The 23,316-nt window shown below is 31.9% G+C and overlaps 1 protein-coding gene across 2 annotated transcripts in view; it reads left to right on the forward strand.

The window, feature by feature from the left end:
• TBCK (TBC1 domain containing kinase) overlaps positions 1-23,316 on the forward strand; it is a 207,843-nt gene that overhangs the window by 98,581 nt on the left and 85,946 nt on the right. For both annotated transcript variants that reach the window (XM_032860374.1, XM_032860366.1), the window contains exons 20-22: positions 3,087-3,172; positions 19,839-19,875; positions 20,941-21,102. In XM_032860374.1, the coding sequence (XP_032716265.1) occupies positions 3,087-3,172; positions 19,839-19,875; positions 20,941-21,102 (285 nt within the window). The remainder of the gene's footprint in view (positions 1-3,086; positions 3,173-19,838; positions 19,876-20,940; positions 21,103-23,316) is intronic.

Here is a 23,316-nt window from a genome sequence, read left to right on the forward strand (position 1 = left end):
TGTGAACATTTTAAGTCAGCAGTAATATCCTTGAAATTCTTTATTTTGACTACTGTTCTGTTTTTCTGAACTACCCTTAAATTATCTGAAGTTGATTTATAAATCAAAGGACATTTGCATTTCAATTTTTAAAAATTTACTCCCCAGATCTTTTAAGTACATTTTGAAATAACTTAAAATATCACATAGTGCTGACTTCATCAATTCCACCATATCCCATCTTTAAAAAAATTGTTCTGAATATAACAAACCATAGTATATCTCATTCCAAAGCCTGTCTTGAGCAACCAAAACTTTTTCCAGCCTTATGACTTATATTTCAATGAGATGATAGGTAGTATATAATATATAAAGATATACATACTTGTGTGTATTTTATAAAAATACATATGTATTTGTGTGTATTTTATGTATATATATGCATATATATGTATATATATGCAATTATAACACATATCATGTATCATAAATCCACTATGAATATTTGGCCAAATGCAAGGAATATGTTTTCATTATGAATTAGGTTTCCTCAGTCCATTCTTACTCAGCCATGTAATACCACATAGTAATTATCTTTTATCAGGCTAAGATAAGAATGATATTTAGTAAACTAGAGCATAGCTGTGGGGAATTGCCTGAGGCATGACTTTCTAGTTTAAAATGAAGTGTACTTTTTAAAAGTTACTATATATTTTCATCAACATATAGATGAATGCTTGTGATTATTGATGTTACATACCTCTAGTTTCTAGATAAATTAGGACTGTAAACATACTATTGCTAATTAGAAGTAGAAAAAAGATAAATCAGCAAAAGTTAGACCCAGAAGTTCCCTGAGATATTGGGATCCAACGAGTTTTCACTTCAATCTGTAAATCTTGAAGCTGATGTGAATTGTGTCTTTCTTGTTCTTAGAGGAAAAGTCGAGACAGTGGATAGATAGAATGAATTCTGTTGCTATAGAGTAAACATCAAATCAATAAAAATATTGATTAAATGCCTATTCTTTACCCAACACCCATGGGTAAAAGCTCAAATTAGATCCAGAAATCAGCTTTATCATGGTCTTGAATACAGCACCGCCTAGTCTTTTCTTTTTGGTGCTTTTTGCTGCTTCTCTTTGCACAAAATGTATCATTGCTTATAGGTAAATAATTATAAAATGCATTGTCATTAGATCAAGGTTGGGGGGGTTTTATTGTGTGCTTTTTTTTTTTTCTTTCTGAAGTTTTTCCTTAAATTCCAGTTAGTTAACATATACTATAAAATTAGTTTCAGGAGTAGAATTTCATGATTCATTGCTTACATAGAACACCCAATAGAAGCAAAGTTTCCATTGAGGAAAAGAGGAGAAGGCTACTTATACTGACAGGTTGTCAAGGACTTAGTACTCTTTCTGGAAATATGAAAAATAAGGTACTTTAAAAACTAAAAAAAAAAAAAAAACAGGCATTATTTTTATAGGTTATTTTACCAAATAATTGGTTTGATCTCCTACTGTATTGGAAGAAGGAGTTGAAGTTACTAAGAGAAAAGATTCATTGAGTTATTGTAATTTTTTAAAGATATGGGAGGTACTTTATTTTATCATGTGACAGCATATAAGAGCCATATTTACAGACATCTAACTGCAGTATAGATTTGAATATGGGAGATGGCTCAGAAATTACAATACTAGTAGTTTAAGTATTGACCTTATTTGATAAAGGATAACAGTTTTGATGATTGATTTGCCAGAGTTTTAAAATATAATTTTATATAGCTCTTGTTTCCTTAAAAGAACTATTGTTTTGAACCAAATATAACAAGGTACAGTTTATTCACATAATGAAACTGCAGTTGAAAACAAGCTTAAAAATTTCCCATCTCAGTCTTTTTCTCTTCTCTGCATTACAAATGTCTCATTCCATCATCATGCTGAATTCCTCAGCATCTTCCATACCATATCCAGGGGAATCCCTGGGAAATAATGAATGTCTGTCTTCCTTCAGAAAGACACAGATAACCTGGAATTTTTCTTACCATATTCTCCAATATTCCTACAACTCACACTTTCTGCTCTTTTGAAATAATGCCTCTTTTTGGCACAGCAGGAAAAACACCACTAGGAATTATGAGCTTGGCTCTGTCTTAGAGAATAATACTAAATACATCATGAAACCTCCCTGAGCCCTCTGTTCTTAACTACCAAAAATAAGTCATATTTATTCAATCTTTTATTATTATTTGTCTTCATAGTAACCATTAGATTTAAGTAAGGCAGAATTCTATTCATTTTATGGAGTTATTGTCATTTAATCTCAAAAAGAAAAAAAAAGTTGAGCTTCCTAAAATATGTGTTAATTTTGTCTTTTTGCTTTGTAAAAGTATGGTTTACTTGCCCTTGAGCTGAGGGTTGCCAGAATCTTTTTCAGGTTAGAACATAGTGAGTAAATTGACAAGAAAAGCAATTTGTTGAAGGAATGGAGAAAATAAGGAAATATTCCTCATATTTTAACTGAAATTTATGAATTACAATAGGATTAGAATTGACAACAGGTATTTTTAATTGTGTACTGTGTGCCTATTTTTGGATTAAGATTTTACTAATTCTTATTCCTAAATAGGGTAATGTAGAACCTTAGATGGAAGTACATTAGAAGTAAAACAAATGCCTATATCTGTATATATAAAAAAATTAAAGCATAATTGTTCTACTTGTGATTGCTTATAAAGTGTTGTTCCTTATTTAAGTATCTCTTCCACTTTCTGAATATACAATAAATGCAAGACAGATTTAATATTGTGAGAGAAAACATATGATGAATTTAGTAGGAAAATACCACGTGTGTAATCCATGATTTAAGAAATGAACCAGTAGTTCAGAAGGTAGAAAGTAAATTGTGCCATAGTTTTTTGGTATGTTTAATAATTATCTGTAAGTGATTAAAATGGTGATAAAATTAGCTTACTAAAATATATTTTCTTCATGGAAAAAATTAAATATCATTCAAAATGTAAATAAAACAAATTTATATGAATTTAATGCCTTTATTTAAAGTATTCTGTAAAAATGGTGCTTGTCTTAAACTTTATTTTCATTTCAGAGTATCTGACCGTGTTCTCACAGATGATTGCATTCCATGATCCAGAGCTGAGCAATCATCTCAATGAGATTGGATTTATCCCAGATGTAAGTACTTGGGACATTAATAGAACCTAGGTAAAAAATAAAGCAAACACTGGTAACACAAAAGAGTACTGTTTTTAAAGTTGTGTTGTCATAAGAAATCCGTGTAGCTGAACAAATTTCTGTGACTAATTATAGCCTTCTTTTATAAAGTTTGTGTGATTACCTTCCATATTCTCACTTTAAGTAAAGGGAAAGTATGTTATTTTATATTTTTTGGCACTATCAAATTTTTTTGAAAAACCTGTTAGTTTGAGTGTTGTTTTAAACTGTGCTGTAAGGGTTTTCACATGGATTTTATGGTAGGCCTGCTTTTGAAGAAGTAGGAAATTTGAACTTTAGTGAATTTTTAAGTAGCTACTTCTGTGTTTTTCTTGATATATTAACCTCAGAAGCTTTGCCAGATTTTAGCTTACTTCATTAGCTTCTTAATAGTCCATATCAACCCAAAAGTCAGAGTTGACTCTTAAAGATTAGCCATGATTAGCCTGTTACTCATCTGTGGTGTGTGATATGCAGTCAAACCTCTATTAGAAGTGTTTTGGAGAATAGTATCATAGCTTTTGATTAACCTCAAAAAAACATTTTTGAGATAGAGTTCTCCTTATTCCATCTTAACTTATCTTTGTTTCCTGATCATGCCTTTCCTCTTATGTCTCATATTAAGGGACCAGTTTATTGATGGTAAGATTAGAGATGAAAAATGTTTATATTAACACTCAACTAATCTATTTGAAGTGTTAACAATAATACTTATAGTATAAATACTTGCAGAGTGCTTTGAAGTTTAAAAATGCTTTCATAAACATTATTTCACTTGAGTCTCAAAATAAACCTGCAAGGCATATGAAGCAGATAATTTCAGCATTTTTAATTGAGAAATAGTGTTTGAGAAGATAACAAAACTAATTAGTCACAGAACTAAAATTTTAACTTACATCATTTGACAACCCTCTGCCCATAGTCTAGTTCATCTTCCATTGGAGAATAGAAACTACAACATAGACACACTTACTCCTAGTTCATTGCTCTTTGTATTGTGCTATATATAACTCTGTGATGTGATCAGGCCTGTAGTAACTATCCTCAACATTTACAGTGTCATTTGCTTCTAGGCTTCTGGAAAAATACTTTTTATTTGAGTACATGATTTGTTCAGTGAAGGCTCCAAAAAGTACATATACAGATTAGGAAACAAATAAAATAAGGACAAGCTCTATAATTAAATGGAGATAAAAGACCTTGTAAAAAAATTAACCAGTATACATATTATCATATGAAGTATACATTTTTTATAACCCCACCTTTCTTGCTTCACATTATGGAAGATATAATACAAAACTACATTAATTATGATGGCAGGAGTTGAAAAAATTATAGAGGAGCTGACTGCCAAGTTGGTAATGGAATAAGATATTTGAGGGAAAAAACTACTGATAGCTAAGACATAGACTAAAAGAAGAGAGAATTATTTTCGAAGAACTCTCTTGAAAGGACCTAATTGTTCTCAGTAGTAAACAGAATATGACGTTGGGTCAGGCAATGTTGTAAATTGACAAAAAACATTTATGCAGAAAATCATGTATGGAATTACCAAGACAGCCTGACTAAAAATTTTAGACACATTCATGAATATAGATAGTATTAAGAAAGGACTCACTAAAGGAAATATATAATTTGTATTTGCTTTAGTTAATCAGAAAAATTAAACTCTGAATGAGTATGGTATAAAAGGGTGAGCAAAAAACATTGTTAAAACATAATAATGCAAACACATACTAAGTGCTTACCCAAGCACTCCTCCACCCTCTTTAAATAAACTACTCATCTAATCCTCACAAGCTTATAAATCTAATTAAACAATTACTATTAAATATTTATACATAAAATTAATTTGAAAAAGGCTAAAAGATGAATAGAAATAAAATTTTAGCTAGCAATATTATAAAAGATAAGAGCAAGTAAGAACTCAGCTTAAAAATATTGTAATGTTTTGTGTTGTATGAGGGGAAAGTAAAAATACTCATTATACTTAGGCATTAAGTCAGAGATCTTTTCAGATCTGGGATTTGTTTTCACTCTACTTAAAAGCTAATGATTGAGCCTGTTACGGTTTCATGGGCACTGGCAGAAAACCCAGGACTCCTGGGTCAGAGACAAAGGACATTATCACTCATAGCACAGCAAGCAGCAGGAGTGTTAGCATCTTTGGTTTTCTAACCATACATACATTTTCCAATATGTTTATATAAAAACAGCCTTGGAAAATATAATCCAGACCAAAGAGTAGTCAGGGTCTCCACTCACAGGAAATGTAGAAGTATAGGATGCATATTAAAATTTTAATGGTAATCATTAAGAAAAGAGAAAGAGAATGTAGAACTTCTAAATCAATGGAGGATGTGGGGATATGCAGTAAAGAAAAGTCAGCCAATCCTGTAAAAACATAAAAAGATCATAGAATGTGAGCTAATTAGATTGCCTAATAAAGGAAATTTTTAGGCATTAAAAAAAATCCATCTGTATGCTATTTATGAGATAAAAATTTAAGGATATTGGTCAAAAAAGGAGATAAAAAACTTAAGTCAGGCACATATTAACCAAAAGAAAACTAATGCAGTGATATAAACCAGTAAAACAAAAACAAAACAAAACAAAACCCACAAAACAGACCCACCCATAAATAGATTTTGGTATGTGACAGAGATGGCTCTATAAATAAATTGAAAAGAATGGGTTATTGAATAAATGGCCCTGATACAATTGGGTAACTACATGAAGGGGAGGTGGGAATCAAAGCCAAGTTCATACAGTATATAAAAGTAAGTTCTAGATCAACTAGAAGACCTAAATACAGAGTGTCATATTCATTATTTACATCTAGGAAGGAATTTTTACAGAAGTTATGGAAAGTACAAAACATGATACTTAAAAAAGAAAAAAATTAGAATTGAGGAGTGGTACAAAGAGGCCTTCCGTTCTATTGATTATGCATTATTTTGATTTCTAAAATTTCCAAAACAATTGTCACAAGGTGTTAATCTTTGTTAAGTCTGAGTGGAGAGTACACTGGAGTTTGTTAAATGTGCTACTATATAGAGTGAGTTAATAATTCAATAATTCAATACTTTATATATGCTATCTTTGATTTCTGTTGCCCTCTTTATTATGACCCCCTCCTATAATTAATGGGGCGTTTTGTGTAATTTCTTATAAAAATTCTCTAATACTGGTTTTATTATGAAGTAATATTGATTTATTTATGTACTGTGATTAATCTTATAAGATATTTATAAGTCATGTGGGATGGGGGACAGTTCCTTGTGTGATGAGAATGTCTAGCACATGGCAAATGCTGAACCTTGCTGGCCCCTATCCACTGATTGGCTGTAGTAGTCCCCTAATTATGGTGACAACTAAAGCCTGGCATGTATTTCTAAAAAGTGACTCGACATTATATTTCCAAACATCCTCTAGAGAATAGATCTTTCACTACTGAGAATCCTAGAGTAAACAAAGAAAAATGAAGGAAAGGAGAATATATTTTAACCTGGAGAAAAATTTGCTTTGTTCAACTATTCTCTTGTCTCAGCAAATAAGCAAAATGAAAGGTATTTAACAAAGTTAAAATGTTAACAGAAGATTGTTATTTTTGAAATATTTTATCTTGTTTCTTTTTGGTTTGATGTATTTTGTTGGCCTATTTCTCAAGTCTGTAGATAATTTTGAGACTATTTTTAAATTCAGTTTTGAAAACAGATTTGATATTTTTAATATGGAGATTGTTGACAGTGGATAGTGGTGGAAAGCATGTGATGAAATGGAAAATTTTTCTAACATTGTTCTTACTCTATTAATAATCACATATTTTTAGTTGCATTTAGTAGTTTGTATATGCAGTGTGTTTTTGTTTTTGTCTTTATTTTTTCCTTGAATTACTATCTTCAGTGTTCTACCTTTAAAATAATTACTTAGGTGACTATCTGCACCTCTAACAATACAGGCTAGGTTCATCAAGGGCAGGGGTGGGCACTTTTGTAATAAGATCATGAACAGAGTTTCCTACTCAGTAACTAATCCTATCAAAGTAAGCCTTCATTAATCTTGCATCATTGAAATGTAGGCTCTGGTTGCAGGGAAAGATTGTGATTTCTGGCTCCTTTCCATTTGCTGTGGGTCACAGAACTCTGAATATTGAGCACTGTCGTAGCTTGAATAGTTAGGAATACTGTGCACTGATGTGATGCTTAGATTATATATGTCACGGTAGTTATGTGATTTCCATATAAATAGGGTGAGTAATGTGTATTTGGCAAAATTGGGGCCAGGGTGATTTTTATCATTTTTGTCTTGGTGTATGTTTCTGCTTCTGAAAATATATGTGGACTTTGAAATGAGAGCATGAAAGTGTTTCTTCATTCTTAAGGAAACTACTTTCTAAAATGCTATGAATAGCATTCAGCTTGCAAATTATGAAAAGTTGTCAAGTGGCCATTAATGTTAAGGGGTGTATCTCAGTACTACATGTGCCTTTTGAACCTACTGTCACTGCTAAAGATAAAGCTAACAAATTCAGTTATAAGCAGGTATGCTGGCAAAACCATGGTCATTTAACTGCAGTCTTAATGGATGCTATCCCACTACTGATTTTCTCCTTCCTTTTCAAAATGTATATTCAGCTGAGTTTGTACTAACAGAAAGCATGAAAGGATTGTTAAAAGATATTTATATATTTATTTGCTTATTTTGTTTGTTTGTTCTTTCATTTATTCCTGGTCTTCATGTTGTTAATACTACAGAAAGAAATTTTAGATTTTAATCTAAAGAAGAGACTACTGGTAATGAGCTTTTTAGATTTTATCAAGATATGGTTATAGGATAAATTAGGAAAGTGTACCTTATTTAGGATCTCCCATTACAGGCATCCCCACTGACCTGTTCTAATCCATCTAGACAAAATGTTCTAGTCCAGCCAGACAAAATCTGGCTACTGCTATGAAGTCCCCAATGTTAGTCCTAATCCCATTCTACTGACTTTAGATTCGTTAAGGTCCCTGAATACAAATGGCTTATTGAGCCACTTTTCTCCCAAGAGAGTTTAATTACCTTTCAGAAATGGCTGTCATCTTAGAAATCAAAGACTTATTAATTTCACAGGAAATGATAAAGTAATATATTGGTAACTTCTTGCTAAGAACACATATACACAAGTTAAATACCCAGCAAGTTTCTCTTAGTAAATCCTCACTTGAATCTCCCCCAGTCTGTTGCCAATCTAATGTATCTTTCTACTGGTTGAGAGACAAGTGAAAGCAAGTATGGGATAATGCGGTGGTTTTCAAACTTTTTGATCTTGAGACTTCTTAGGGATCAAGGATACCAAAGAGTTTTGTTTATGTGGGTTATATCTACCAATATTTACTAAGACATTTAAAAAATATTTACATATTAATTTGTTTTAAAATGACAGCAAAGCCACTGCATGTTAACCACAATAATGTATTTTTCTGAAAAATAATTGCTTTCAAAAATAAATAAATAAATAAATAAATAAATAAATAATGGAGGAGTGGTGTTATTTTATATTTTTGCAGTCTCTGTTTAATAGAAGAAAGCTAGATTCTCATATCTGCTTCTGAATTCAATCTGTTGTGAATCATTGTTTTGGTTGAAGTGTATGAAGAAAATTAGGACTTATACAGACATGTAATTGGCAAAGGACTTTTTCAGACAGTGGTAGTTTCTTAAAGCCTAGTTGCAAGGTAAAATCTAAAACCATACCAATGAACTTTTCATACTCTGTCTCATTCAAATTGATCAGTGTATCTTGCACTTTGGCTTTTACCCACACATGATTTTGTAATGTCATGTGTTGGTCATTTAAAATATTGGTTCACTGAATTATGCAGATCTAACTATGAAACATTTCATTATACAATATTTTTTAAAAATCACATTCATTAATATGACCATTGATCTCATCCAAAAAATCATTAAGTATTGGAAAGCTGCCAAGCTCGCAGTGGCCGGAACATGTTTTCTAAAATTTTAATATTCACCTGACTGCTAGAATTTTTTCTTGAAGTGACAGGCTCACTTCATTCATTTTTGAGGACTAGTTGCCTAATATGAAAGCCTGGGAAAAATAATTGTTTATATGTCATGCTTGCAAGGAAAAAAAATGTATTCTTGGGGGAAAAAAAAGCACCTGCCTTAACTCACATCTCAAATGATTGCCCAAGTGCTTTTTCTAAAAACAATCTTTATAATTCAACATAATATGTGTTTTAGGCATACTTCCCATTTTGTCTCATGAAACATTTTAAAAGGTACTTAATAAAATTATTAATTTTAAACTTTTCACAAGAATCTGTTACACATTAGTGCCATGACCTTGATTTTTAATAAGGTACCAGCAGTTTTATACACCAGTGGCTTTGCAAAGAATAAAAAATACCTTAGTATTATCGTGAAAACAGCTTTGAGTATGTGTACACTTAGAGGGTCTTGAAGATCCCCAGAAGTCTCTGACCACAACTTGAGAAAACTGGTATAGAGAGAAAGCATTCTGACACTGGCATCAAATGGACCAGGGTTCTAATCCTGACTCTTCAAATTACTAGCTAAATACTTGTTAGTTTTTTATTCATAGTCCTATTGCTATTAATGTTGATTATAATAACTCTTACCTCAAAGGATCACTGTGATGATTAAATGAGATAATACATATAAAGTGTTCTTGTTCTACTTATTGTTAAAGTCTGATCACATACTAATTCTTTGGTTGTATTAATATGATTTACATTTAGAAAAGCATGTTATTACAAGTTGTACTGTATATATTATTTTGCTACATCAGTTAATGAATAAATACTTTGCCAAAGGCAGCATGGTATTAATAACAATAAAGACTTTCTTGCTCACCTTACTTGGAGAGATTGCCACTCATCACTTTGAATTGCCACCATTTTTATTTGCTTGATTTTTTTTTTTATTTGCTTGAATTTAAAGGTGTTTTTCTATCTCCCAGAAAGTGCTACATAACAGGTCTTATAGTCTTTTACTTAAGGTAAATTAATTTTGTTTGAAAATTTTAAAAAGTTTTTTAGTACTGAGATAATTGGAAAGGCACTCTGGAATTGAAAAGTACCTAATCCTTCCCTAAAATAATACTGTGGATCTCAGAACCGTTAAATTGTCCAACTGATTTTATTACTAATTTCTACTTTGTAGTTTTTCGATTCAATATTTTAAGTCAAATAAAAATAGAGAAAGAAATGATTATACAGTTACTTATTTTTTAATTTGATTTTCTTTATTTTAGAATTGGGGAAATAATTACTTGCAAAAGACATAATATAACCTTTTGTATACAAGAGAAAGAAAATCATTTACCATCTGAGTCCAATGCACCTTTTTAATTGTTTTTATATGTTTAAGTCATTTTGTAGTAATTTGTAGAAGTAGAATGAAGACATAGCAGAAAATTATTAAAATTTGAGTAAGAATATGAACATAGCAACTCAAAATTTTATTCTATATATTCCTTATTTTGAAAGTGTATATTTGTGAAGTGTGCTATGTGGTTTGAACTTACTGCTTATGCATGAATCTAGAGGATACCTATCTTGTAAATAATGGTTCTAGATTTCAAATACAGCTCCAATTGATTCTAGCTAATTCCTGGTTCTTCTTGTACCTGCATGTTTAAAGCACTGTTATCTAAACAAAACATTAATAAACCTCATAACTTTATTGGAGAACAGCTATCCTTTTTGTTCAATAATTGCAATGTAGTTTCATTTTAGATGAATAAATACAAATTAGATAAATAAATATAATGATTTTTTTTCTTTCTAATTATCTGTTTCCTTCCAGTTGTTTTGTAAACACACCTACCTTTAGCATTTATCCACTTAAGTTGCATGAAACTTTGGTGTAGAAATATTTTAAAAATTAAAGCTTTCTCTCTGAGGAACTCTTTACTCCATTTAAATGAAAGATTAAGATTAAACAACTTTGTTAATTATGTAATGATATAGAATTTAAAATGTTATAAATTTTAAATGATGTAAAAATAGTATGTAAGAGTATACAGAATATAATGGGGCGCCTGAGTGGCTCAGTGGGTTAAGCCTCTGCCTTCAGCTCAGGTCATGATCCCAGGGTCCTGGGATGGAGTCCTGCATCGGGCTCTCTGCTCAGCAGGGAGCTTGCTTCCCTCTCTCTCTGCCTGAGTCTCTGCCCACTTGTTATCTCTCTCTTTCAAATAAATAAATAAAATCTTAAAAAAAAAAAAGAAGAGTATACAAGAGTATATAATTAAGAGTATACACAATTAAGAGTATTATATATATATTATAATTAATATGTGATTAATATATATATTAAGAGTATATATATAAGAGTATATAAACTTATTATACATAATAAATTATGTAGGAAAAAAGCCCTATAACCCAACTTATTTTTATCTTCTCTACTATCCTTGTGTAGTAAAGAACAATAGACTGGCAGTTAGAAGTCCTGGAGTCTAGTGCCTGCTTTAAAAGTTATATACCTGTGATTTTGGCATAGTGACTCACTTGAGCCTCAGGTGACTGATTGGTAAATTAGAAAAAATAAATGATGTCCATCTTGACTAGCCACAGGACTCTTGCGAGCCTTAAATAAGTTGAAATCTATGAAAATGCTTTATAAAAAATGGTGATGATGCAGTGTGAGCATGTGTTAGATAGGGAAAGAAGATTTGGATTCTTAGGAAGTTTTAAGTCTCAAACCAAACAAATTATCATCATAGTTAAAAATAAATAAGTAAATTTGCATTATCATTGAGGGAATCCACCATTAATAATCTGTCGAAGAATGTCAGATGATTTGGATATAAGTAAAATTTTCTGATTGTCAGAAAACAGGGAATACATATCCTGGAAATTTAAGTTAAGTTTGACTTCAAACCCTAGCAAGGAGTCTAGATAGTATTGATTCAATAGCACCATGTTCCATACTACTTTATTTCGTCTATCTTTTCATATATATGAACCAAGTGTTTACATTTCTTTGTATCTGCCACAGTACCTAGCACAGTTGTTTTCCTATATAAGAAGGCAGTAATACTAATAGCTTTATTTTAGAACAGTCTTTTGCTTAAAGATTACTGGTTTACAAAAATATCAGAATGTAATTTTTTTCTATTTAAAATATCCTAAAGAGTTGCTTTGTGAATCACTCTGTTATCTTAATAGATTTATAATTTTCTTCTCTGGATTATTATTCCATAAAGGCAGTTATGGAAGTGAAGGTGGGTTTTGTTCTTAGAAGGTGTAAGGTATTTCCCCACAATTCTAAAAATAAAAGATGGGGAGTACTGCTAAAGAAGGAGAGCTGTTTAGTACTGCTTTTGCTTTCACTATATATTTTTTTGTTGTTCATGTGAAACCCTTTCCCATTCCACTGAATTTCCTGTTCTACTGAATTTACCCTGATTTAGCATAAAGCATCATTGTTTTCATCATTGAAGGAGATAATGGTCTTTTGAAAATGAGTGGCACAATAGAACAGTTAAGTCTTATGGAGCATTTTCTTGATTTTCAAATATTTTCTTTTGTAGCAATCTTTGTTATACTATATGTAGTTAAAAGGATGATAATAAGTCAGACATAGACAAAATAAAGGATGGAGAATTTGTAAAGTAAAAGAAACAGAACTAATGTAAGGAAATTTGACTTTTTTTTTTTTACTCAAAGTAGGTGTCATGGGACTGGGGAATGTTGATTCTGCAAGCCAGCAGGAGGGTAAATACTTTAGCCTTCTTAGATTATGCTTCACCTTTATTGAGTCTATCCCAACCTGTAAAACATGTACAATTCCCAGTGCTTAGGGTTCCCTTCTACTTACTTTCCACTCCTGCACTCCTTATTCCAGAGTGTGTGAATCTTTTGTTAGATGCTTCATGCAACCTCAGCCTTTTGGGTTCTTAAAATACATTTTTTATTACAAAAGTTTATGTCATTATCCCAGCGTCCTGGGATCGAGCCCCGCATCAGGCTCTCTGCTCCGCGGAGAGCCTGCTTCCTCCTTTCTCTCTCTGTCTGCCTCTCTGCCTACTTGTGATCTCTCTCTCTGTCAAATAAATAAATAAATAAAATTTAAAAAACTTTAAAAAAACAAGTTTCTGGACTGTTATTAAGAATGATCATTGTAATTCCTATACTGATGTCTGATACATCCTCTGCCAGGTGTTTTAGGTCCATTAACTAATCTTCACAACTATCATAAAGATTTAAAGAAATCACTAAGTTTAAAGTATCAAGAAAATATGTGAGAGTCTCTATCCCTGCTAAACAACACCACCACCAAAAACCTGTTAGTTTTTAAGCGTTCTTTCGTGAGTGGGTAGATATTTATTTCCCTAATGCAGAGAGTCATTATGAGGCATGACTAATGGTCAAAGTGTATTTTATAGTGGTAACTTAAATGTAGACATACTTCTGACTTGAGGCAAACAGAAAATACCTAATATGCTCATTAGAAGGTAGATTTTTAAGAAAGTCAACTAAAAGGATTCCCTTTTATAATAACAATTATATTACATACAAATGATAATGAAAATAACAATTTCATTGTTATTAATATTAATAGAGAGGAGAGGCAATATGCAATATGTAAATAAGTATACATTTGACAAAAAGATTCATCCAGAGTTTATAAGAAGTGTTTCCTTTTTTTAGTCTTTTACATTTGTGTACATTTACAACTATTTAGGCCATAATTTTTTACTTTTTAAAATCAAGGTAGTGAGCTTCCGACCTTTGTTTTTCCTATTGATATTTGTAATTTTGATATAACCAAACCATTTGGAAAGATGTCCTGAAATGCTGAATATCACTATTCTTTCTTGATGTAGCTAGGGGGCAGTATTTACTCAGCTGACTCTTAGTCGACTACCACTAGGCCAAACAGAGCAAAATAATTTAATGATCTGGAGGAAATAGCTAGAGCATGTATTTTTTTTTTCCATTGGGTTTCAGTTTCCATCTTTAAATCAGGAAAAGCAAATAATATCTCTAACCTAATAAAACTAATTTTATATATTTTTAGTATTTGAAATGAAATATTTCATTAATTGTTTTTTTAAATAAAATCTGAACTAGCCTAGTATTCAAAATTATGTTATATTGCTGTCTTTCTCATGTATTAGACGGTATTATGAAGATGTACCAATACCCTAAGAAATTACTTAAGATCAAGATGTCAGTTAAAATTTTAGAAGGAAGAAATAAAGAAAGAATAAATAACAGGTACTACCATTTCACAGAATATATTACCTATCTATTTACCTGGATTAAGTTGGTAAGAGGTGACTGGTGCTGGTGAGCACTTAGGAGTTGTTCTATATTAAAGAAATGTTTTCAACTTGAATTTTTACTTTTCAAATATTATTAGAATATGCTTCATTTCACTTGTTTCTAATAATTCTTTTTATAATTGTTGTCAAAGTATAAGTATATAGTTCAGAATTTTAAGTTTAGTGTTGTTTAAATACTTTCCACTATTTAATATGAAGGATATATATATATATCTATCTCTTACCCAAGGAAGATTTGCTAATTCTCTTATTATTTCATATTTATTGAAAACTTCTCAAGAAAGTATATAATCTCATATTTGGATCTTTTAATCTATCCCTTTCAGTTATCCTCATTATATATTTTATTCTTTCTTTCAACAAATATTTCAGTGCCATTTTCCTAGGCTGTAGGCATGTCAATGGAAAAAAAAAAAAACAGACAAAATCTCTGCCCTCATTAAATTCATATTCTAGTGGGGGATAGACAATAAAAAAGATAAATATACTATGTGATATGTTGGGTAGTGGTAAGTACACTAAAGAGAAAAAAAAACTAAAATAGGGACATGAATGTGAAGTGCTCAGATGAAGAAGAAAGTGAATTTTTAAATAACATAGACAAGGGAGTTGGTGGGATGGGTTAAATAAGGGTTGGGGGTTAAGGAGCACACGTGTGTGATGAACACCCAGTGATGTATGGACGTGCTGAATCACTGTATTGTACACCAGAAACTAATATAACACTGTAAACTGGAACTTAAAACTCGAGGAAGAGAGAGGGAGGAGAAAAAGGAGGTGAGGACAGAAAGAAGGAAGGGAGGGAGGGAGGAAGGAGAACAGAAAAGGACGAAGGGAAGGGATAGGAAGGGAAGAGAGAAAGAAAGGAGAAAGGAAGGAAGTCAGGGAAAGCCTCATGAGAAAAGTGACTTTTACATAAATGCCTTAAGGAAATGAGTGAAAGAGCAATCGAAGCAGAAGCAACAGCAAGTGCTAAAGCCCTGAGGTATGAAGTATGTCAGGGATGTCGGAGAAGCAGCCAGGAGACCAATGTGACAGGAGCTCGATGAACAAGAAGATGAGAGTCAAAGAGGACCAGGTTTTACATCAAACCGGATTGCATAGTTAAGACTTTTCCTTTTACAGTGGTGGAAAGCCACTGGATACTGTTGACCAGAGGAATGCCATGTTCTGATTTAGACATTTTAACAAGATCATTCTGGCTGTTATGATAAAAGAAACCCAAGGAGGAACAAAGATGGAATTTTAAAAGGTTAGTCATGCGCTATTGTAATAATCTAGGCAAGAGTAGCTTGAATCAGGAAATTCGTGGTAGGGGTGGTAAGCAGTTTTTACATTCTGGATAAATTTTGAAGGTAGAGCCAGCAGGATTGCTGATGGTAGATGTACAGTGTAGGAGAAAGAGAAGTCAAGAATGATTCCAGAATTTTTTACCAGAGCAATTAGAACAGAGTTGCTCTTCACTGAGATTTGGAAGACTATGCTTGAAGGCACAGATTTTTGAAGTAGTCTCCCGAGTTCAGTTTGGGACATGTTATATGTATATCTGTTAGACACACAAGTGGAAATGTCAAGCTGGCATTTAGACATGTGGGTTTGGAATTCAGGGTAGAGGTCTGGGATGGAGCTATAAAAATGGGAGAGTCCTCACACTATACAATCATTTGGAGAAAAACAGAGAAGAGGAGACGTCTAAGGACTGAAAATAGGGCATGCCAATATTTAAGTCATGAGGATGAAGAAGAACCAGCAAAGGAGATGGAGCAACAGTCAAAAGGGTAAGAAGAAAAGGAGATGAATGTGGTATCTTGGAAGTCAAATGGGAGAGGCAGGTTGAGAAGGGAAGAGGAGTTAACTGGCAGACCCTGATGATTGGTAAAAAGGAATTGAGAATGAGAATTGGCTATAGATTTAGCAATGTGGAAATCTTTTATGACAAAGAACAGTTTTGATAGTGAGGTGGAGGTAAGAACCTAAATGAAATGAATTGAGAGAATATGTAATGAGCATCTACTGCCCTTAATGAACAGTACACTCCTTACAGGCTGGGGATATGTTTTATTCACTGCTATTTCATCTGTCAGGCAGAGAGTGAGTTCTCCCTTACTCTGTCTTCTATTAGCTATGACTCTGTTGTGTTTTCTAATTGGTTTCCTTAGGATCGATACAGTGGTCCTCAAACAGACAGTTTTGCCTCCCAGAGGATTTTTGGCAATGTCTGAAGACATTTTTGATGAAACTGGGCTAATACTACTGGCGTCTAGTGGGTGGAGGCTGGATTGCCGTAATAATCTGAAAATGCAAAGGACATTCCCAACCAAAAGTTATCTAACCTAAAATGTGAATAGTGGTGAAGTTAAGAAATTCTGGTTTATATTATAATTCTTTAACTTTCCGCAGTTTGCTTTCAAGTAATATTATATCACTTCACAGGTAGTATGTACTTCCGTTTTCCCCTCCCAGTGTTTATGTTATAGTTGTCCTAAATTTTATTTCTACATATGTTATAAACCCCACAATAAATTACCATTTTTGCTTTAAAGAGTCAACTATTTTAAAGATTTTTTGTAATAAAGTCTTATATTCAACCACATACACATTTACAATTCCTGTGTCTGTTCATTTTGTGTAGATCTAGATTTCCCTCTGGTATCATTTCCCTTCTGCCTGGAAGACTTCTTTGGCATTGCTGGCAGTGATGAACTTTTTCAGTTTGTGTGTGTGAGGAAGAGTCCTTATTTTACCTTTTGTCTTTGAAAGATACTTTTGCTGAGCATACAATTCTACATAGACAGATTTTTTTAATACTTTAAAATGTTTATACTTTAAAAATGTTACTACACTGTCATTTGCTGGGCACTGACAAGAAAATATTTTTGAGAAGAACCTTCTCATTGATACTCTTACATAATGTGCGTGTGTGTTTGTGTGTGTTTTCTCTAGCTATGGTGTAAGATTTTTCTCTTTACCACTGATTTTGAGAAATTTGAATATGATGTGCCTTGATGTGGTTTTCTTCATGGTTCTTTTTTGGGGGATCTTGAGATTATTGGATCTATTAGTTAATAGTTTTCATCAAATTTGAAAAATGTTCAGCTATTGTTTCTTGAAATATTTTTTTCTGTTCCCTCATCTTTTCTCTCTCTCTTTTCATATCTCTTAACTACATATGTATTTAGCAGATTAAAGTTGCTCACTGATGCTTAGGGCTATTTTTTTTTTTTTTGGTCCTATTTTTCCTGACTTGGTTTCATTTTGGGTACTTCCTATTTCAAGGTTTTCAAGTTTACTAATTTTTTCATCTGCAGTGTCTGATCTGCTCTTAATCCCATCCAGTATGTATATTTTTATCTCAAACATTGTACTTTTAATCTCTGAACGTTTGATTTTTTTTATCTGCCATGTCTCTACTTAACATAAACATCCTTAACTTTTTGAACATATGAAATACCATTATAAAAAGTATCTTAACATCATTACCTGGTATTACGAACATTTATATCATTTCTGTGTGCATTTTGATTGAATTATTTTTCTCCTCATTATGGATCACTTTTTTCTGCTACTTTTCACTATCAGTATTTATTTTTTATTAGGTTCCAGTCATTGTGAATTTTACCTTGTTGAATATTGGATATTTATATGTTCTTATAAATATTCTTGAGCTTTATTTTGGGATGTAGCTAACTAACATTTAAGCAATATGATCCTTTCAAAGCTTGTTTTTACAGTTTATTAAATAAGACCACAACAGCATAATTTGGGAGCATAATTTTGCTAATATTACTAAGACAATATTCTCTTTTGAGTACTCTACCGAATTACTTGTTTATTACAGGTTTTTTGTTTGTTTAGTAATTTGTTTCTTTATTCTGACTGGTGGTAAGATGAATTTTTCCTGGCTTTGTGTGAGCCTGGCAAGCTTTCCCTCTGATCTTTTGAAGTAATTCCTTCCCTACTTTGTGTAGATTCCTCATACAATGATACCCTCTTCCCTATGTGGGAAAACAGATTATTAGCGTGTAGCTGAAGTAATTCACTTAAGATTCCTAATGGATAATTGGTTTTGATCAGGGGGGTAGAGGTATTAGAATTTAATTTATGTCATGTCCTTTAAAGAAAGAAAAGATAAACAATAATGATGCAACTAATATTTAATTTTGTTGTATTTTGTTTTCTACAATCCATACTCTTTACAGTGAAGTCACATACCTTGGTACTCTTCAGTTTTTCCTTTTATAATGTCACTTGAAAGAACTCTGTCTGTGTCAATGTATATAAATCATCTTGTGGAGAGCAATGAGCTTTACTCCATATACAGTACTTAGATTTTGATATAGTGTATAATTATACCTAGGATTCTTGACCAGCATTTTAATAGCATAAATATTCAGTCATGTGCTATGCAAAGACATATGCAACTCTACTGATAAATTCATAATTGATAGGTGCTGAAAGAATATTTATTTAAACCCTATAGGTAGCACAGAAATCTTTGTCTAATGGTAGACAGCATTCATACAGAAAGTAAAATAAAATTAGAGCTTTTTCATATTTCTCTATAAATTATTACTGATTTTTGATACTTACTATACTGACAAAGGAGATTTTACTCTATTTTTAGAAATTAGGAGTGATTTCTCACTTTCAAAATGTCAAGAAATTAATGGAAAGTGTGTGTATGTGTGTGTGTGTATTTATTTTCATCCTAGGTAGTAAACAGGAAAATAAATTTGTCACTCAGCTATAGACCCAAATTATTGACCCAGATTATTTCATTTCTAGATCTTATTACTTTTAGTTTGTTATGAAGCTTCGTATTAATTTAGAGAGTGGTTATAGAAAGCATATGCTTCATAGCACCTTTTTATAAGACATTTTGGACATTCTTCAAATACCATCTTATCAATTCTCAAAAATACTAAGGGTAACTCCACACTGATAAGGACCATTAAAATCCTAGAAATGTTTTTGTACAATCTGAAAGTACACCCTTGGAATTGGCTTGCTAGTATTGTGTTTGGGTTAGACATTGTCTTGAGTATTTTCTTTGATGAAATGAAGACATTCTGTGGAATAATCCTTGGCAGAAGTGTTGTCTGCAGCATTTGTAAGAGATAATACTATTTAAGAGAGTATTTGTGGTAATAATTATAATGATCAACATTCACTCTTATTTTAATCAGTGGGATAGGCCAAAGCATCAAATATTTTTTACCATTCAGCTTATTGATAATCGTTGTAATTATATTTTATTTCTTTTTTATCCATCCCTGGCACCCCGTCCTCTTCCACCCATAGCTCTATGCCATCCCTTGGTTTCTCACCATGTTTACTCGTAAGTATCATTTTCCCTTTTCTTTCAATATTGTATTAGTAAAAGGACAGTTCCATTTTTTTCCCGGTATATTATAGCTACAGTTATATTAAAAGATATATTTCTATAAGCATCCTAATGTAATTCTAATGTAATAGAGTTGGGTAGGGAGAAATGTGAATTGTTTTGAGGGTGAGTAACAAAAAGAGTATTGCAAAGGATGAGTGTTGCATAGTGATGTATAGGATGCCTATCTTACATGTCATGACATCCATACAATCTCTGCCCTCTGTTGAAAAAGAAATTAACAATAACTATAGTATTTATATAATAGAGTTTTGGGGAAGGCAACTTTTACAAACCAAATGAGACTCAGTTTTTAGAGATCCTCTAGTAACTAATATTTTTGCTATTTCTAAACCTAGAATTCCTCTAGAAATTAGGCAGATTATGTGGATGTGTAATAGTTTAATCACTTGCAGGTATTAATATGGAGGACATTCTGCTTAAATGTGTACAAGTGATATATGGAATACCATAGTTAGAGTAGATCTGTATGCATTTACCTGAAAAGATACCTGCACTATCATTAAATGTAAAAAAATAAAGTTGCAAAAAATGAGATAAACTTTTTATGGGAATTTAATAAAGCAATTATTTAGAATGCATAATAAAAATGTAATAACACTCAATCTAAAAGAAGACTAAATTTCATCTAGGTAAGTAAACTTGTGAAAATAGTATAACAAGAAAATTCTAGGAAGAAATATAATGAATGGAACAACTATACCAGGATCAATGGTGGAGGTTAGAAAATGTCATCTATTTGACCAATCTGATTATCAATTTTTAAAGATGCCTTAAGAAACAATAAATATTGTATAAAAATAATTTTATAAACATTTTATGAAACCAAACCAAAAATAGCATTTATAAACATTTTATAAAAACAGTTTATGTGTTCTTAAACAGTTTTGACCGTAAGGCATTTGTCATATGTCTAGTAAAACAGCTTGTTATTGTTTTAATTTCTGTTATTTTGTTTTTTTATTGTAATTAATATATTTATATTTTGTTGTATTACAGATGTATTTCCACTGCACAAAATTTTCCACCTCTGGGATACCTTACTCCTTGGGAATTCCTCTTTCCCATTCTGTATTGGAGTAGCAATTCTCCAGCAGCTACGGGACCGGCTTTTGGCTAATGGCTTTAATGAGTGCATTCTTCTCTTCTCTGATTTACCAGGTACAGAAATAAATAAATAGAATCACTCAATGAAATGTAATTATAAGATAATGAGACAGTCTTATAATAATTTGCAAAAATAATCATCCAAGCTTTTAAAATCTCTTCTTGAGCCCTGACTTCCTTCTTTGGATTCTGTCACTCATATACTGCCACAACTGCTGTTCCAGCATTGTAGGTATACACACCTGGGGCATACTAGATGGCTGTGTTTACTTTTAAGTCAGTAATACCACCAAAAGGGTAAATGAGGTGGGGGCAGTAACGTATTTGCCTTCAATCTTAGGACAGGCCTGTTTATCTTCAGCTGCTAGAGAGTCAATATGGGCTACTTGGTTAGGTGTTTGAGAATCTGTATTTTCACAAAGATGTAATCCACATGGAACTTTGCTCTCTCCTATCCATAGCTGCTTACTGACCATTTGACAGTTTGAGGAAAGGAAAAACAGTTCCCTTGGGAGAGCACATACCACTCCTGGGAAATTCCATGCCATATAGTGTGGGATAGGAAGTTAAGCTATATATTATATTCACAAGCAAAGAGTTTGTAAATCTAGGTGTTAAATGCTAAGTGTGGAAATAGGGAATTCAACTATGGTCTAAGCTTTGCTGCTGTGGTTGCGAAGATGAATATAATGTGATTACCTAGGATATAACAATCTGTGAAACTAAAAAACTAAACTATATTTTTGTAGAAACGGAAACATTTTTCAGGTAGAAAAGTCTACTTTTTTCAAACAGCATTTCATTGGCTCCAACCCTTCTGCTGCATTTATTGTTGTTCATACATTTAGGCAGGCACAAGTGACTGCTGGTAATAAATACACTTAGAGTTATCCAAGAGATGAATTTGCCTAAATACAAAGAACAAAAGAAAGGAGAGCATGTGTTGTAATCAGCACCGGGTATTATATACGACTGGTGAATCACTGACCTCTCCTTGAAACTAATAATACATTGTATGTTAATTGGCTGAATTTAAATTTTTTAAAAATGAGAAAAAAATAAATCCTTGAAAAAAGAAAAAGGTACCTTAAGATTGCACATTTATTAAGCACTTTCAAGAGAAATAAGAAAAATATTACCTACCTGATTTTTATCTTTAGTGGATGATCTATATTTGGTACTTCACTATCTGTCTGTTGTTGAAAAATCTTCATCCTTTTGAGTAAATAATAACAAAAATACTTAGATTTATTTAAAACTTCTCCTTCCTTCTTTCCCCCAAATTCAAAGTATCACCATCATCTAACTTACCAAACTTAAATAATTTTTTTATAAGAGCAAATAGTACTTTAGTTCTTATATTTGCTTCTGGGAGATTTCCTTTTGAAAATCAAATTAAATTTTTTTCTTTTGGCATTGAATAGCAAAAAAGAAGCTGGTTTCACAAACTAGGGACACTGTCTGTACCCTGTAGATGTTTTCCTCTCATTCCCAACTTAAACAGAGGCCAAAGTAAACAGAGGATTATTGATTAGGATTAAAAGACTTTTTCTGGTCAGTTGTTAAAAAAAAAAAAAATAGGAAATGCTGATTGTGCATTTTGAAATCAAGCAAACTTAATACCTTTCCAATTTCATACATAAAAGTACCATTAAACACTGGTGAAAGAATCTGTTGTCAGACTGTATAGGCATATTAACAGTAACTCTGTTTGTCCATTAAAGTAAAATCATTATTTCTGGAATCAGAAAGAAAGAAAACATATGTTAGAACTGACTCATTGAAAAGGCGAACTCTGCCTACTTTGAAAATAGGATGCCTTCTACTGATGTGAATCGCCTTGATCCTTTGTTCCATTATTCTGGCTCACCATTTCCTTGGTCACTGTATATAATTCCAGCTAGGGAAGAAAGATAGTATAATAAAAATATGACTTAAAAAAGCCCAGAAGGGATCTAAATATAGACCTTGCCCTAAAGTGTACCTGTGTTTTGTTTTTAATCAAAGAACACTTACTTGGGATGTCTTTCCTAAATAGATCTAAAGAGATCTCTTTTTCCATCACGCTGAGCTTTTCCTAACTGTACTTGATGCTTGGAGGAACTGGAAGTGATCCTGGGAAGTTCTAAGAAGTGAATCCAGATTAATACATATAACAAACACACTGAATGTGTGTTTTCTGAGCAAAATATTATGTGACATAAGCTTGGAACATATTTAAAAGAAACAATCTTTTTAAGTCTACAGAAAAAGGATAGATAGGCTAAC

Source organism: Lontra canadensis, unplaced genomic scaffold (genome assembly GCF_010015895.1).
Source record: "Lontra canadensis isolate GAN:19392208 unplaced genomic scaffold, GSC_riverotter_1.0 scaffold1, whole genome shotgun sequence".
NCBI lineage: Eukaryota > Metazoa > Chordata > Mammalia > Carnivora > Mustelidae > Lontra > Lontra canadensis.